The following is an 18356-nucleotide window of genomic DNA, read 5'->3' as shown; positions in this document are numbered from 1 at the left end:
GATAGTTCACCCAAAAATTAAAATTCTGTAATTTACTCATCCTCAAGTTTTTCCAAACCTGTATGATTTTCAGGTGTAATCAGTACCTGAAAACCATACTTGAGTAAAAGTACTGATACCTTACATCGAAAATGACTCCACTACAAGTTACAAGTCACCAATTCCAATACGACTTGAGTAAAAGTCTTAAAGGTGCCCTAGAACCAGTTTTTACAAGATGTAATATAAGTCTAAGGTGTCCCCTGAATGTGTCTGTGAAGTTTCAGCTCAAAATACCCCATAGATTTTTTTAAATAAATTTTTTTTAACTGCCTATTTTGGGGCATCATTAACTATGCACCGATTCAGGCTGCGGCCCCTTTAAATCGCGCACTCAAATATCACTAAAAATATCATGTAATCATGGATCATGTCAGTTATTTTTGCTCCATCTGCCATTTTTCGCTATTGTCCTTGCTTGCTTACCTAGTCTGATGATTCAGTTGTGCACAGATCCAGACGTTAATACTGGCTGCCCTTGTGCCTTGAACATGGGCTGGCATATGCAAATATTGGGGGCGTACATATTAATAATCCCGACTGTTACGTAACAGTCAGTGTTATGTTGAGATTCGCCTGTTCTTCTGAGGTCTTTTAAACAAATGAGATTTATAAAAGAAGGAGGAAACAATGGAGTTTGAAACTCATTGTATGTCTTTTCCATGTACTGAACTCTTATGCCAAGATAAAATCAATTTTTGATTCTAGGGCACCTTTAAGGTATCTGATTTTAACAGTACTTAAGTATTTTACTCATGCTGAATGTAGGCTACTAGTCCTGAGAGACTGCCGGTGAAAATAAGAAACAATTGATTTGTAAGATGAGAAATCAAGTTTATTTTCTAAAATCAAAATAAAACTCCTCAATGTTGCAATAAATCAAGTTCGACACAACAACCTTTTAAATGTCTACAAACTCTCAAGTCTCAGTTGAGCTCAAGTGCACAGAGAGGTCATATGTAAACCAATATCCTTCAAAACGATCTTGTCAATATAGCGGATAAATAAAACAATGTTAAGTAAAATTAAATAGTCAAAGTCTATACTGTGCTGGTTTATCACCAGCTGCAGTCATTTCCTCATCTAATAAATAAAACATCTGAAACTACCTGCTAATGCACTCTCATTCACATAAAGTAGCCTTGCTGACCAGTTTTGGGTGAGTAAAGGCAAAACGCACAAGATATAGTACCTTCAGTGCCCTTAGATGGCGATATCGCTTCTTTATAGCAGAAATATACTGCTGCAGAAAAAGTTAGGTGTCATGAAAAAATGTAATTTGTAATTGCATAACTCATCACAAATGTAGTGGAGTAAAAAGTACATTTACCTGCTCAAAAATGTAGTCAAGTAGAGAGTAAAAGCTGCCAATATATCTGATACTCGGTACAACAACAAAGCAGCCAAAAAGATACTTAAGTACAGTAACTAATTACATTTACTCAAGTACTTTACACCTCTGATGATTTTTTTCTTCTGCTGAACACAAAATAAGATATTTTGAAGAATATGGATAACCAAACAGTTGATGGACCCTGATTGAGCATTCTTAACCTGTACAAATTGTTTTCTATAAATTAAATGGGACAAAAACCAAAGAAGTGCATTGTCAGCTACTCCAGTGCAAGCCTATCTAATAATAATGAATGACTAATGTTGTTAAAGGCAGCACTAATAGGCTACCTAGAAGAATAAAGATAGACAAGTGCTTTAGTATTTTACTTGTACTGAATGTTGGCTCAAAGATGCATTAGACAAGACTATCAATATACTCAAAATATAAGGAGCAATTTACTTCCTTCTGACTGGAAACCAAATCATCAGAGTACATTATGAGCGAAATGTGATCATCACACTGCAGTTCATTGACGTATACAGAGAACAACACTCCTGCGGTACACCAGAATTTAAGACATGATATTATTGATACAGACTCGCCGAGGCCGATCTTTTATTAATTCATTAATCCATAGAATCATCCATAAAGGCATTTTAAAAGAACATGAAATGGAACAGTATTAAAATCAGAAAAGAAGTCCATAAAGAGAATTCTTGCATAAGCATTTGTTTTATCTAGATGATATTGAGCTTAATTAAGAGAGTGAGAGTCCACAGTGCTCCTGGTGGGCAAAACTGTAAGAATCCTCATACTGTCAATTGTCATCTGGTTCCTTTTGTCAGCCTATATCATTATATTCAATCCCCACATCACATCTCTTGCAAGGTAAATAATTACCATGGTTAAAACTTCTGATACTTCAGAGTTCAGCTTTACATATTTAATACTCCTGAACTGTTTGGACTTGTATTAATCTTGTATTAAGCTTGTAATAATATCACAGCAGTCAGATTTACAATGAGCTTTCTGGATTCCCAATCTTCTCTCCGATGAATCTGTACAGGTCTTTTGGTGAGCGATGTTCACGAACATAGTGTCCACAGTAGTCGTTCAGGATCTTGTACAGTTTATCTGTTGAAAGAAGAAATGATCAGATATTGCTTCATATTCATGTTACCACTATAGTTTTAGTTCATCTTGATTGTTACTCTTAAATCAAAAAGGATCTACTTTAAAAATATTACTGTATGCTTGTAAATCAACACTGAACGGACAATTTTTTTGTGGCTTTGGCTCCAGAAGTAATTCCATTTTTTCTTTTGAGATTTCAAAAATTCTAAAGTAAAAAGTCATGAACCAAACTAGACTGATGGATCTCTCTGCAGGATGGGAATTTCCTCCCTCTCTTCTTTCCTGGCAATTTGGCTATTAAATTAAGGTTGTTGTTTTTTTTTGTTTTTTTAAATATATTAACACTGCTTTGTGAAGTATACACCAATCAGGCATATGCACCTTCCTAATATTGTGTTGGTCCCCCTTTTGCTGTCAAAACAGCCCTGACCCGTCAAAGCATGGACTACTCTAGACTCCTGAAGGTGTGCTGTGGTTTCTGACACCAAGATGTTAGCAGCAGATCCTTTAAGTCCTGTAAGTTGTGAGGTGGAGCCTCCATGGATCGGACTTGTTTGTTCAGCACATCCCACAAATGCTCGATTGGATTGAGATCTGGGGAATTTGGAGGCCAAGTCAACACCTTGAACCTGTTGTTGTTCTCCTCAAACCATTCCTGAACCATTTTGCTTTGTGGCAGGAGCATTATCCTGCTGAAAGAGGACACATCCACCAGGGAATACAGTTTCCTTGAAAGGGTGTACATGGTCTGCAACAATGCTTAGGTAGGTGGTATGTGTCAAAGTAACATCCACATGGAAGGCAGGACCCAAGGTTTCCCAGCAGAACATTGCCCAAAGCATCACACTGCCTCTGCCGGCTTGCCTTCTTCCCATAGTGCATCCTACTGTCATGTGTTCCCCAGGTAAGCAACGCACCCGGCCATCCATGTGATGTAAAAGAAAACGTGATTGATCAGACCAGGCCACCTTCCATTGCTCGGTGGTCCAGTTCTGATGCTCACGTGTCCACTGTACAGTAGCTCTTCTGTTGGAACGGACCACACGAGCCAGCCCATGTGTATCAATGAGCCTTGGCCGCCCATGACCCTGTCGCCGGTTCATCACTGTTCCTTCCTTGGAGCACTTTTGATAGATACTGACCACTGCAGACCGGGAACATCCCACAAGAGCTGCAGTTTTGGAGATGCTCTGATCCAGTCATCTAGCCATCACAATTTGTCCCTTGTCAAACTTGTTCAAATCAGTTTCCCGTTTTTCCTGCTTCTAGCACATCAACTTTGAGGACAAAATGTTCACTTGCTGCCTAATATATCCTACTAACAGGTGCCGTGATGAAGAGATCATCAGTGTCAGTGCTCATAATGTTCTGCCTGATCAGTGTATATCATCACTTAACCTCAGAGCTCATGTTGTGTCTGACTTGATAGGTTTAAACATTGTACATACAAATCTACTACTATAGGAAAAACTATTTCTCAAAATCTAGGAGATAATGAATAGGATTCTTGTTTGTGGAACCCTATTGTTGTTACCAGCACATACTGTAAGCCTACCTGCTGTTTGTCTCAAACGCAGTTTATGTACGTACCCACGGTCACACTCTTTTTGGACAGTATATCATGTATTCTATGTACTTCGAATGCAAGATGTTCATTGCCAAAGGTGAAGAAAGCCATGTCTCGATCAGCCACTGCTGCAGCCATCAACTGGATGAGAGCTTTTGAAGACAAACACATTCTGTTCTGTGCATTTATCATAATCAATCAATAGTGTTAGCAATTTCTCCAAATCAAATGTGTGTTTTTGTCTTCATTTACCTTTTAGTTTAGGATCCCCTTTGAGAGCATCACAGCCCCAGTTGCCCGTTGCGATGGCTGTTTTCGGTTGTCCGCTGAATCCCACGTATGCCTTTGAGAGTCACACAGTATAAGCTTTAATAACCTTATGATATCAAATTCTTACTATAGCAAACATCAATATTTTAACATGTAAAAACTAGTACCTTGTTGAGTTCTCGTGTTATATTCTCTTTGGTGTACTGCTCCTTCGGGTTCTTGAAGTCCAGAGCATCAATGGCAACAATCTGCCGATAGCGTCTCTTCCACATGTCCCTATGAATGAATGACTCAATTTACACTCATTTACTTACGGCTGTAAAACGAATGTTTTTGAAAAATTCAACACTTGTGCATTTTGTGCATTTGTCTTAAAGGGATAGTTCACCCAAAAATGAAAATTTTATGTTTATCTGCTTACCCCCAGTGCATCCAAGATGTAAAGGACTTTTTTTCTTCAGTCGAACGCAAATTATGATTTTTAACTGCAACCGCTGCCGTCTGTCAGTCAAATAATAGCAGTGATTGGGAACTTGAACAATAAGAGTCGAAAAAACTTCCACAGACAAATCCAAATTAAACCCTGCGGCTCGTGACGACACATTGATGTCCTAAGACACGAAACGATCGGTTTGTGCGAGAAACCGAACAGTATTTATATAATTTTTTACCTCTAATACACCACTATGTCCAACTTCATTCAGCTTCCGGCTAGTAAGGTCGGATCGCGCTCTGACAACGGAAGTGATGTCTCGCGCTCATTGAAGTATATGGGCGAGACATCACTTCCGTCACCAGAACGCGTTTTTTGACCTCACTAACAGGAAGCTGAACGAAGTTGGACATAGTGGTGTATTAGAGGTAAAAAATTATATAAATACTGTTCGGTTTCTCGCACAAACCGATCGTTTCGTGTCTTAGGACATTAATGTGTCGCCACGAGCCGCAGGTTTTAATTTTGATTTGTCTAAGCAAGTTTTATTTACTGTTATAGTTGAAGTTCCCATCTACTGCTATTATTTGACTGACAGACGGCAGCGGTTGCAGTTAAAAATCATAATTTGCGTTCGACTGAAGAAAAAAAGTCACCTAAATCTTGGATGCACTGGGGGTAAGCAGATAAACATCAAATTTTCATTTTTGGGTGAACTATCCCTTTAAGTACCTACCGCTTTGTGCGATCGTTGTATGGACCCACCCAAGAGAAGGTACTGCTGTAGCCAGAAGTAATGTTGTACATCTGAGACCCTGATGAGACATTAGAGCTGAAACTATGATGAAGAAAATGTGACGCATCCATCATCACAATCAGTATGAGACTGATGAATGTTTTACTCATATTGTTGCTTGAAATATGTTTATCAAATTTAAGATGTTTTCAGTGGTTTGTCAGCAAAGAAGTAACTGTGTGTGTTGTAAATACTTTTGTCAGTTCCCCCCGCAGTACCTGTGATCTTTAGACACTCGTTATCAGCCAGTTTCTCTGTAAAGAGTCTGGCCACGATGAGCTCTGGACTCATGAGGAAGAGGATCTCCTCCTGAACCAGTCCTGACTTCAGCACTCCACCACCAATATATTTGCTGGCAAAGTCCACCTGTTCAAGACAACATGATGGAGGTGAAACTTATCTGAAGAACAGGTACAAAACTGTGATGTTTAGATGAGACTGACCTGGAGCATGCCTGTTCCCTCTTTCTCAATGGATCCTTCTGAAGAGATGTGAAGGTTCTTCAGGGTTTCCTTCCGACTAAGTCCAACACAATCAGTAAGAGACGTGTATCAACTCACTTTAGTCTATTAACTGTGTAATTAGTGCAACTTACTTCTTCCAGTTAGGGAGATATTGTGACGGAATGCAAATCCTTTCAAAAGTAACCAGTCCATCTGGTTTTGATGCTGAAGAAGTTAAAGGACATTTGTTTGACTGAATACAAAATAAATTCCTTGCTCATCCTTTGAAATATGTACCATTCAAACATTTGAGGTCAGTAGTTTTTTTTTTCAAATATATACTTCTATTCAGCAAAGACATACTAAATTGATCAAAAGCTTTCTACTCATCAAAGAAGCCTGAACAAAAATTCTATCATGGTTTTCACAAAAATATTGAGCAGCACAACTGTTTTCAACATTGGTAATAAATAAATGTTTCTCGAGCAGCAAATCAGCATATTAGAATGATTTCTGAAGGATCATGTGACACTGAAGACTGGAGTAATGATGCTAAAATCCACAGGAATAATTTACATTTAAAAATACATTCAAATAGAAAACAGTTATTTTCAACTGTAATAATATTTCACAATATTACTATTTTTACTGTGTTTTTGATGGAATAAAGCATCCTTGGTAAGCAGAGACTTTTGAATTGTAGGGTACAGCAGAAAATTGTGTTCTTAGTACCTGAATCCTGATGAGGACTTTCATTTGTCACAGTATCGAAGTAATGGAGTATGGCTCTCAGTTTCTCTGCCTGTAGGGCTGATTTCGCTGAGTCATTCCGGCTACCAAACAGGCTACAGCAAAAAAAAAGAAATAAATAACTGATACAGCACCAGTATAATACAGCGGTGTCAGTCTAATGTGATCAGTGTAACACCTGCTGAAGTTAATGGTTGGGTAGTTGGCGTATTCTGAACCAGGACTAGTGTCGTTCCTGTGAGGGAAGGTGCAGAAGAAGGCGTTTGCTAACAGACTGGAAATCTGCTGCTGAGACATTGTTATGGCCTGGTTCTGCTGCTGTCGCAGTAGAGGAATGGGCTAGAGACAAGAGACAAGATACAAACATGCATTTAAAAATCTAAAAGTAAAAGATTAATACATAATATATTTATTTCTTTTGGTTTCACTGGGACATTATTATAGCCTGACAAATGGTGCACACTGATTTTCAATTTATTTTGTCTTTTATGATTGCTGCTCAAGATTGTACAATATGAGCTTGGTGAGATTTTGCGTAAAAGCCAAGACAAACACTTAAGTTAGACTCTGCAATCATAACTAAGAATATGGCTGCATTAGCACTTGTGTTTTTCAGTGTGTATGTGTGCAACATCTGGATCCAGGTTGATGTTAATGCCAAGTGTAAACACAACATGATTTACATTGTTTAGCGGTCATTTGCATTTATTTTAACATCTTTATTTAATGGTGTTGAACAAACCCAAACCACCCCTTGCAATACTGTCAGTAATGGAATAGAGGGAATTTGTGCTCGTTATTTAAATTGATTGTGCCTTAATTTACATAGTGTGATCATAACATGAAAGGAATATGTTAAAGAAATATTTATTCTGGATATAATATGAAGATTTTTATCAAGACATGATAAAAACTAATCATTTTTCTCTACAATGAAAGATATTCATGAAATTTGTCTCAGACTACAAAATCATAGAGTGTGTACCAGGTTTTAGTAACATTACTTTCAGCTTTAAAGTTAGGCTATACTACTTCAGGGGCCGTATTCACAAAACATCCCAAGGCTAAAAGTAGCTCCTAACTTGCTGATTTAGAAGAAACTCTTAAAAATATTAGGCATGTCAGTCCTGAATTTGAAGTATTTCACAAAGCATTTTAGTGCTAAATCTAGAAAGATTTAGCTCACAGATTTAGCTCCTAAATCTGTGAAAAGTTAAGAGTAGTCAAGAGGACTCCTAAGTCACAGAGACCAAATCACAAACAATCCTAAAATGTTTGCCGAATTGCCAGTATTTTGCCAGTATTGGTCGGTTTAGGTGTGGGGGACGGGATAGGATTAGGGGTGGGATTAAGATTAAGCAATCAGGTAGCAACTTCAATGAGGGAGGTAATAATTTGGCAGAGGGTTGAAATTCGGCACAACACTGGCAATTCGCCATAGCAATCAGCCCACTGCACACCATTGAGGCAATAGGCGATGGAGCCTTGATGAGCCTTTTCTTCATAAATGCAATAAATATTCTGATTTACAGATTTTAATCTGCGATGACATAACATAAAGGTTAATTTATGTACAGGCAAAATGTATTGAATGATGGAGAATTAAACATTGCGGTAAAGTTGAAAATAATATCCTATCGTCAGCGCCGATAGCCTTGTGGGCAGTTCTATTTCCCCTTCATGGACCTTTCCTGATCCCGTGCTGTTCAAGGGGAGGCTCCGAGCTTGGAATTCAGCCCAAACCCAGAGTACTCCCCCGTATCTTGAATAGGAAATAGCTGAGAGTGAGGAGTCGGCGGAGGGATGCAGAAAACTATCAAGGTAATCAGGTGAGTCGGCCATGTATATATTTGCCTCCTTTCGAACTGATTAGATAGACCATTTGAACGTGCTTCTCCCGAACTTTGTTTATAAAACATAATTTTTCACTTGAATTCTGCAATCTCTCGAGATTCAGACATGCTGACAATTAGCTGAACATACACTTAATTAGTAATGTGGCGAGCGGGGCGGGTGTCTGCCAGCCACACGGGTGAGAGCCGTGAGGGAACGGCGCGAGGCCGGTGACGCAAGAGATAATGAGCTCCACCTGCGAGGTGCACCGGCCTTGAGTCTCTCATGGAGGAGCTCCGGGAGCATAAAAGGAGGAGTGACAACAGTGAAGGACGAGAGAGGACCAGGCTTCGATATTATTTTGTGTTTTATTATGTTTGTGTGGCTGGCAGACATCCACGAGGGTCTGCCGGCATTACTTTCATTTTGTATTTGTTTATATTGTATTAAAGTTTTGTTGAGCATTTGCCGGTTCCCGCCTCCTTCTTCCTTATCTAAGAACTTTGTATCTAGTGACATTTAGCCTACATTTTAAAACCTTTATTTAAATATGGCAACATGATACCTCATTCTACAATATTTCTATGATTAAATAACTGACAGAGACCCCTCCCCTATCAGCCAATCACTGTGTGCATAGTTAGTAAAAGTTGTCTCTGCAGCTTTGTGAATAGGTTTTAAGAGAAAACTCTTAGCTAAGAACTTTTACTGCTATTTAGAAGAATTCTTAGTGGTTGATAAAATGTTTTGTGAATACAGCCCCAGGATTATTAATCCTGTGGAAACAAGGAAACTGTAGCATACCTGTTGAATGTGATCAGGTAAATCAAGTGCCAGTTTGGCCATCTTTGGGATCACCATATGGAGATTATTGTCCATTGTGTGTATGTTCTGTAGAGGAATGACACACATCTGTCATCAGTTTGTATTTTCACACTAACATTTATCTTTCCTCTGATTTGGAGAAGGCTTCACTAACCCGACCATAATAATAGAGTGCATCAAATGTCCATTTGTCCTTGTTGCTGGAATTGTACGACATTATTGCGGACTACAAATAGACAACAGACAGATAACAGCAGGTCACATCATGATAAACACGCCTCAGCTAGTGTAAATGACATTGTTTAGTGCTGCAGTACCTCTATATCCCCAATAGAGAAACGTTCTTTGGTAAATCTGTTCAACGCTTGACGAGTGGTGTCCCAGCGAGAGGGTGATCCACGGGACCTCTGGTGGGATGCAGGCTGTGGTTATGGGAATAATGATTACTCAATATGAATATGAATAAATAATGAATACCCTCTCTATTTTCATAAGCTACTTGTTCAGAAAAGCTCTCTATATAGAAATGATTCTCTTTAGAGAGAGAGAGATTTGTTTGAAAAGCATTCTGGATGGTCATACTTACATACATATGTGGTAACTTCACATGGTTGGAATCCCAAACATGTTTCCCTTCATAAGGGACAATTACACCTCTTTGGAAATATGGTATCTGCTCAAACAAGCCAGGAATATGAATCATGACTCAATTAATATTCATAGCACACATTATACAGAAAGAATACAGGAATTTAGGATGAAGTTACATGATTCTTACATCTATCAGTATTGTATGTCCATTCATTGGAGTTGGCCTTTCATGGGAATCTGTGTTGAAGTTTTCCATTGTCTTGAGCTTCTTGATGGGATATGTTGGTCCCAGTTCTATCACACGCTTTGGTCTTGTTGCTGAGCTGGAAACATCTGAAATGTCCATAGGTTCACTTTGAGAGGGCCGGTTTGAGGCCCTGCAGTTTTCAGATGCACTATATGAGGGTGGGTTTTCAAGCATTGCAATAACATTGAAAGTCTGAAAGTCGGCATGAAATGGAATTTGTGATAGTCTTTTCTTTTCTATTATGACATATCTCCGAGTGAAATGGCTTCTCGAACAAGAAAAATTTAGGGTGATTATTGTGGCCAGCCTAAGGCACACCTGTGCAATAATCATGCTGTCTAATCAGCATCTTGATATGCCACACCTGTGAGGTGGATGGATTATCTCGGCAAAGGAGAAGTGCTCACTAACACAATTTTAGACAGATTTGTGAACAATATTTGAGAGAAATAGGCTTTTTGTGTACATAGAAAAAGTCTTAGATCTTTGAGTTCAGCTCATGAAAAATGGGGGCAAAAACAAAAGTGTTGTTTATAATTTTGTTCAGTGTATAAAGGCAGTATGGTAGACCTGTAAACACATTAAAGGGGCTATCTGTAGGAATGACATCCACACCCAGTGGTCGAAATAGGTACTGCAGGCCAGATTCAAAATATTGTTTGCCCCGCCCCCTCCTTCAAAGACACGAGTGGCAAGCTTGAGGACACGCAAAAAGAGAGAGCGCAATAGACAATGAAATCTGAGGAGTCTTAAAGGAACACTCCACTTTTTTTGAAAATAGGCTCATTTTCCAACTCCCCTAGAGTTAAACAGTTGAGTTTTACCGTTTTCGAATCCATTCAGCCGATCTTCGGTTCTGGCAGTACCACTTTTAGCATAGCTTAGCATAGTTCATTGAATCTGATTAGACCGTTAACATTGCGCTTAAAAATGACCAAAGAGTTTTGATATTTTTCCTATTTAAAACTTGACTCTTCTGTAGTTAAATCGTGTACTAAGACCGGCGGAAAATGAAAAGTTGCGATTTTCTAGGCTGATATGGCTAGGAACTATATTCTCATTCTGGCGTAATAATCAAGGAACTTTGCTGCCGTATCATGGCTGCAGCAGTGCAATGATATTACGCAGCGTCTCTCACAAACGTCTCCATGGTTGCAAGGCACGTTTCCTGTGCAAGCAGGGGCTCACGGGCGCTGCGTAATATCATTGCACTGCTGCAGCCATGATACGGCAGCAAAGTTCCTTGATTATTACGCCAGAATGAGAATATAGTACCTTTTTATTTTCCGTCGGTCTTAGTACACGATTTAACTACAGAAGAGTCAAGTTTTAAATAGGAAAAATATCAAAACTCTTTGGTCATTTTTAAGCGAGATGCTAACGGTCTAATCAGATTCAATGAACTATGCTAAGCTATGCTAAAAGTGGTACCTCCAGAACCGGAGATCGGCTGAATGGATTCGAAAACGGTAAAACTCAACTGTTTAACTCTAGGGGAGTTGGAAAATTAGCCTATTTTCAAAAAAAGTGGAGTGTTCCTTTAAGCTGATGAGTTGATTTATCTGTGTTTTAATATGCTGTCGTTTATAGAGATTTTTAGATGGATGCAGAGGCTTTTTAGGTCAGGTAGAATCTGCAATTCTCTGTCAGTTTGTTTGCTGGTTTCCATGGCTGCAATACGTGGTGTTTTCCGCCAATTGGCAACCTGTGATGTCGAAATACTATTGGATAAACTGGCAGCACACGGTTTCGCACAGACCAAAACAAAGACAGACATTCCGACACGGAACGCACATTTTAAAGTAGAATATCTGGCTGTAGAATTGTTTTTCTGAGAAACAAGTAGGTAAACTTAGCATGTTTCCTAAATATCTGCAAACATATTGTGGTATTTTTATGCTTTATTAAAGTGAAAATCTTACATATAGCCCCTTTAAATAAGCGCATCACACACCTGACCCGTGATTTTTGCTTCACACATGCATAGTAGTGTCCACTTCAACTGGAGAAAATCTTATCTGAAGATCGAAAAAAGTCTGGGTTTTTTTTAGTGATAACTAAACTTTTCACTTCACCATCTCCCTTCAATGCTGTTTCAACTGTAGGCACCTGGAACGAAAATTGGAACGAAAGTAGCCAACTTGTTTTTATGAACAGCAGAAAATATTAACTATTTATAGGTATTTTTGACCGTATTGCTGTAGTGTTTTTAGCTCTTTCACTTTCGATTTTATGAACTGTGTCAATGCTATGTTTTTATAAGAACCACAGTGTAACTTTCGCGAAGTTTAACAAATGATACAAGTGAGACAGAACGTGCAGAAAATTGAAAATTATATCAACTCACATGATCAGCTGTAACAGTTGTTGACGTCCAGTGTCTGTGATTTGCTTGTGTGAACAAAATGAGGGTTGGGTTACATGGGGGTCGGGGGGAAGGGGGGGGTTGCGTGTAGAATGTGTTGCATTTAATTAAACTCCTGACATAAAAATGCCTGAAGGTGAAATAGAGATTTAATGACTAGATGGTCCAAAAAGGTGTCCAAGCAACGTCAGTACGAGCTAATTAATATTCAAGATACCTGACAGGTTGTTCACCACTCACCTTTTGTGCCAGTTGACATTCGTACAATTAACCACAAGATGGCGCCACACTACAATTATTGTAACCATTCGGTTTTTTTTATTTATTTTTTATTTAATTTAAAAAACCGTGGCTTACATTTGGTTATTCACATTGAAATTCAATTCATTTCATAAGAATGTCTGTCATGTTTAAATTTAACTTGATTTGAATGTAAAACATTAGTTCTGTTAAGGCTGCAGCCTCTAACCTCTGCCCATTGTGTCTCAGTCAGGTCTGCATAATATCTGTTGTACAAACCTGTGCTCACTGGTGCCTGAATCCCTCAGCGGGACGCCATGGACAGAGATTCACCTCAGGCAAGAGAACAACAGCTCTCTTTAAATGTGAAAAGCTCTCCCTGTTTGAGTCAGATGGTTGGTCCTTTCCTGAGGCTTTTTTTCTCCTGCACCCTCTGCTGTCTGACCCATCACATGATTGGCCTGCTGTCCTGAGCTGCAATCTCATTATCCCTGCTACTTCCACCATCACTGGCTCTAAAACCTTGAGCTCTACAGCAGATAAATACATCGACTCACTAAGCTGAGCCTGACAAGAGCTAAATCTATTTTATAATATATTTACAGTATCCTAAACATTAGAAAACCTTAAATATAATCAATATGCAAACATAAGTCACAGATATCTCTTTCTGAGAGCTCGTATATCTTGGATGACACACTTTCTTCAAGCTTTCTCTGCTTTCATCCTAATTAGGAGGGCTGTGGCATGATTGAGACAGACAGAACGTCCTCTTCAATCGCTGCCTCTGCTGCTGATGTGGCTGTTAATGTCTGTCTGAGTTATGGAACTGCATATGATCCAGCAGCTTTATACAACACACCGCGCCTTAGGTGACTTCACATTTCTAATATGACAACTCTAGTTTGATTTCTGGCCTCGTAACAACAAAGAGTGTGTGAGGAGTTCAGTAACAGGTGTAGAGTCTTTCAAATAATGTCAAATAATTTCAAAATAATAAGGCCTTAATAATAATACAAAAAGATACAACTAGATCTCTTTTATTGAATCCAAAAGGTTTTAATTATATTTTGATACATATAAAGGTATTTTAAAGATTTTGAAGTGTCAAAAGCTCATTCGGTTTAACCGTCCAAAGGCCAATACAGCCATTTCATTTGTGATTAAAATATCTTAAAAAGTAATAAATGTATATATTTTTTATTCTGGTTTGATTTTATAACATCATATATTAACATAGTGCAAAATGGTATTAAAATTATGTGTAGAAATCGTTGCTTTGTTATGAGAAAGAATGTCTGGAAAAATGAATTTCATTGATGTCATTCGGAGTAACCAATATAAAGGGACTGTCAATCATGCCGTCAATATCATGTGACAGGATGTGACATCATTCAGACACCATTGTTGTGAAGCAAAGTAACTAACTCTCTTTTAACTATTTGAAAAATTCATGTTTTCACTTGCTCATACGCATCTCCCGAAACATTAGGTCATTCAGTACAACTGCTATAAAACATGGAAAATGTAATATTTTAAAAACTTGTACTAAATATAAAATGTTTGATTGTCCATTTGCTAGCTAGACAATATCGTCATTCGGTATAACCAAAAGTGTCATTCGGTATAATCAACTTGTTAATACTTAACATTGTTAACACTTAATAAAACTTAATTATAATATTAAGATTAATTAATTAATTCATAAAAAATTATTATATCTCCATTATGGTTTTTTTTACACTTTTAAAAAGCTTATTCATCAATGACCCATACATATATATATATATATATATATATATATATATATATATATATATATATATATATATATATATGGGTCATTGATGAATAAGCTTTAATTTTTAACAAGCTCGCAATCAATATATATGTTATTTTTTTATAATATTTATTTTATTTTAATTTATTTTAATAATATTTAATTTATTTGATAATTTAACATTAATATATATATATATATATATATATATATATATATATATATATATATATATATATATATAAATATATATATATAATGTATATAATGTAGTAGTAAATTAAATAAATGTTCGTTTATTTTTAGTTATATATTTATATATATATATATATATATATATACATATATATGGGTCATTGATGAATAAGCTTTAATTTTTAACAAGCTCGCAATCAATATATATATTATTTTTTAATAATATTTATTTTATTTTAATAATATTTAATTTATTTAATAATTTAACATTAAATATATATATAAGATGTAGTAGTAAATTAAATAAATGTTCGTTTATTTTTAATATACATATATATATATATATATATATATATATATATATATTATTAAAAATACACGAACATTCATTTAATTTACTACTAAATTATATATTAATATATATATATATATATATATATTAATACAAGTATGTATATATAAATGTCATTTTACTATTAGCCATTTTTCCAAGTGACACAGTTAATGCTAAAATAGTTTGATTGGGCACACATTCGTTGACATCAACAACAAAATCTGTTTCCACTAAAAGTTGATACGCCTGTTTATTTTAACGATTAGACGATTAGATTATTTGCAAGTCTCATTGTTTTTGCGATCTGAACAGAGTTTGAGAGCAATTGAGACGCGCTGTTCCAGATGATGCAGATGAGGTAAAGCTTCGTGTTGTTGTTTTTTTTTCAGAGAACAAGGGTGGAAAGAACAGTTCTCTCAAACCGCTCCTGCCCCCTTTTTGCTGCCGACTGTTATTGTCGGTCAGCCACTTCCCAGGAATGTTCCTCTTCAGGCCAGGGAGAAGTCACTGCAATGGAATGCAGCGCGCGCCCCGCTAAACAACAATGTTGACTTAAAAAGGCCAGAAAACGGAATCGATCTGGAAGCGCGCGCGTCACGGCTAATTTTATGCTTTCTTTGGAGCGAAAATAGAACCTAGACAAATAAGTGTTTAATTATGTGGCTTTAAACACAGCTGCATCCCAAGCGCGCATTAGAACAGTGCGTATGATGGTACCAGGTTGTGGATTTGTCAACCACGCTGCGTCTGTGTGTGAGAGGGAGGGAGGGAGGGGGGCGTCTTTTTCAGCAGTCAGATTACTCTTTGTCTGTCCTTTTTGCTCATCCAATAGGAGCACAAAGACGGGCAGAGCTGGCAGAGTGGCATTCTAGCTCGCAATCCGCTCGGGCGGCCGCGCAGTGAGATTAGCCGGGGTCAGATTGATGCGGCGCGCCAAAAGGCGCTATTTGACAGCGCTCATAAGGATCAATAGCCGAGTGCTGTTTGACCCTCATACAGTGGGCGATGTGGTTCGCGAGCGTGTGCGGAACGAGGGGGGTTGGTTGTTCTAGCCTGTGACATTGTTAAATGACTGCAGTAGATGGGGAGAGGGAGGGGGGATGCAGCAGGTCGTGGGGGAGGGGAGCCTGTGGGAGGTGGCATTGACATCGATAGCGAGGAGAAAGATGAAAAAAGGCAAAAGAATCTCAGCACCTGTTTCCAGGGCAACAGGGAGCTGCTGAGCATAAGTCTGACTTATCCCCCCCCCTCGCACTGGCCGCATGCAGTGATGCAGGCACTTCAAACTCACGCGCACACACTAACTAATAAACACTCTGATATTTTTTTTTTTAGCTGGGTTTTTAAGCTTTAAGCAATAAAAATGTTACAGAAACGTCTATAATTGAAGGGATAGTTCAGCTAAAAATTAAAATTCACCCATTTATTTACACCGCTTGTTGTCATTTCAAAACATATTCTCATTGAACATTAAGCAAACAACTTTCTTCCATACAAAAATTCACAGTAAGTCTCGTGAAGTCATTTGACCGCTTTACAACAAATAAACAGGTGGAAAATTTCATATGTATGGATTCAACAAAAGTTTTAATTTCACTCTAATAATGGCATCTGTTTCTGTGAAGAATTGAGCTTTTCCGTTGCACTAAAGGTTCTTTACACTCTCAAAATAAAAGTTCCAAAAGGGTTTTTTTAACAGTGATGTCACTGAAGAACCATTTTGCGTTCCAAAAAGAATCTTTCCCCAAAGTTCTTAAAGGAACCTTTTTTTTTTTTCTTAGTGTGACGAACATTTGATTAAACTAAAGAATGTTTTTCCATTATAAAGAACCTTTTGTTCAATGCAAAGGTTCCATGGAATTCTTCATGGAACAAATAAAGAAGCTTTATTTTTAAGAGTGTAAAGGTTATTCAGATTATTCAAATGTTCTTCAGACTAAAGGTGCGGTCACGTTACTGAAATATCGTGGTTCATTCTACATTGCGAATAGTGTTGTGAACTCATATAGAAGTCTCATCTTTCTGGTGGTCAATGCAGAGAATTTGCATGACCAACTGAACCTGTTTCAAAATCTTCATGGGAAATCTTTCACCCTCTGCTGAAATTCCTGATTGTGTGAATTCCTATTAAAATGACTACATTTCGCTAGCAAAAATTCACTGAACACCAGTAAACATGACTGCACTGTGGAAAAAAATTAAGAATTGTTCCCTGAAAGGTTCACTATGAAAACCCTCTTTTGGGGCTTTTATTTTTGTGAGTATTTGTTTCTTTTGTGTTGTATTGAGATGGGAAATGAGTTTTGAGAGCCGCAGTGCTCTGTTCATCACACAAATAAAGAAAATTATATAATGCATAAGTCGTATGGACTGTTTCTACAATGCTTTTCGAGTGTGATCACAATGAGCATTCGGAAAACCATTGCTTGATGATGCTAAATAATGACAGAATTGGGTGAACTATTGCTTTCAAACTTTTAAAGTTTCCCTATTATGCTATTTTAAAGGTTCAGTATTTTGTTTTGGAGTCTCCTATAATAAGTTCACATGCATCAAAGGTAAAACAACACTTAAATTTTCTCATAATATACATTGTGTCTGAAAATGGTTCATTCGAAGACTCTCTTTAAATCCCTCCTTTCCGAGAACCTGCTTTGCTCTGATTGGTCAGACGGCCGAGTCTGTTGTGATTGGTCCACAGCTTACGGTGCGTGTCGGAAACAAAACGTCCATTACCATATCTGGATTTTCAGCTCCAGATCTTCCTCAGCACTTGATACACAGTGAACAGTATGGTGTTGGTTTTAGTACACTATAAAATGGTGCTGGGTTGAGCATTTTTCTTTGATTATTTTTCCAGTGTTTGGGTAGTTTTTGTGTTACCCAGCTCCGGGTTGAATTATTTATCGCAGGCATTTTGCGCCCTCTTCAGGAGAGAGCAGTGCTGCTCCAACAAATTGTTGCATGTCTTCGGTAAAATACAGGTGTATGTACTTTTTATTTTCTCTAAAAATTCATTATTGTTCTGTATATCATTTAATTTTTTTTAAAAGCAGCATACAGGGGTGTGATGTGAGTCACTTAAACGCGTAGTGCGTCTGTCTTTTCGCCTGATGCCTTGCATAAAATTTCATGATTTTATTCAAAAAGAGAATATAAGAATAGAAATACTAAGGAT

The 18356-nt window shown here is 37.5% G+C and overlaps 1 protein-coding gene across 1 annotated transcript; it reads right to left on the bottom strand.

The window, feature by feature from the left end:
- Nucleotides 1-907: 907 nt before the first annotated feature.
- Nucleotides 908-12642, bottom strand: LOC137029418 (poly(ADP-ribose) glycohydrolase-like). Its single transcript, XM_067399018.1, has 16 exons — nucleotides 12612-12642; nucleotides 10205-10394; nucleotides 10013-10099; nucleotides 9744-9848; nucleotides 9581-9652; nucleotides 9406-9492; nucleotides 6947-7107; nucleotides 6751-6863; nucleotides 6171-6243; nucleotides 6019-6094; nucleotides 5794-5941; nucleotides 5516-5594; nucleotides 4514-4622; nucleotides 4329-4419; nucleotides 4100-4228; nucleotides 908-2509 (listed from the first exon to the last, which is right to left on the bottom strand). Coding segments are annotated over exons 1-16 (1641 nt in total). The 5' UTR covers nucleotides 12614-12642; the 3' UTR covers nucleotides 908-2390.
- Nucleotides 12643-18356: the final 5714 nt, after the last annotated feature.

The sequence above is a fragment of the Chanodichthys erythropterus genome, chromosome 10 (genome assembly GCF_024489055.1).
Source record: "Chanodichthys erythropterus isolate Z2021 chromosome 10, ASM2448905v1, whole genome shotgun sequence".
Lineage (NCBI taxonomy): Eukaryota > Metazoa > Chordata > Actinopteri > Cypriniformes > Xenocyprididae > Chanodichthys > Chanodichthys erythropterus.
Note: the sequence above shows the minus strand (reverse complement) of the source record. Positions and strands in the feature narration are given on the sequence as shown.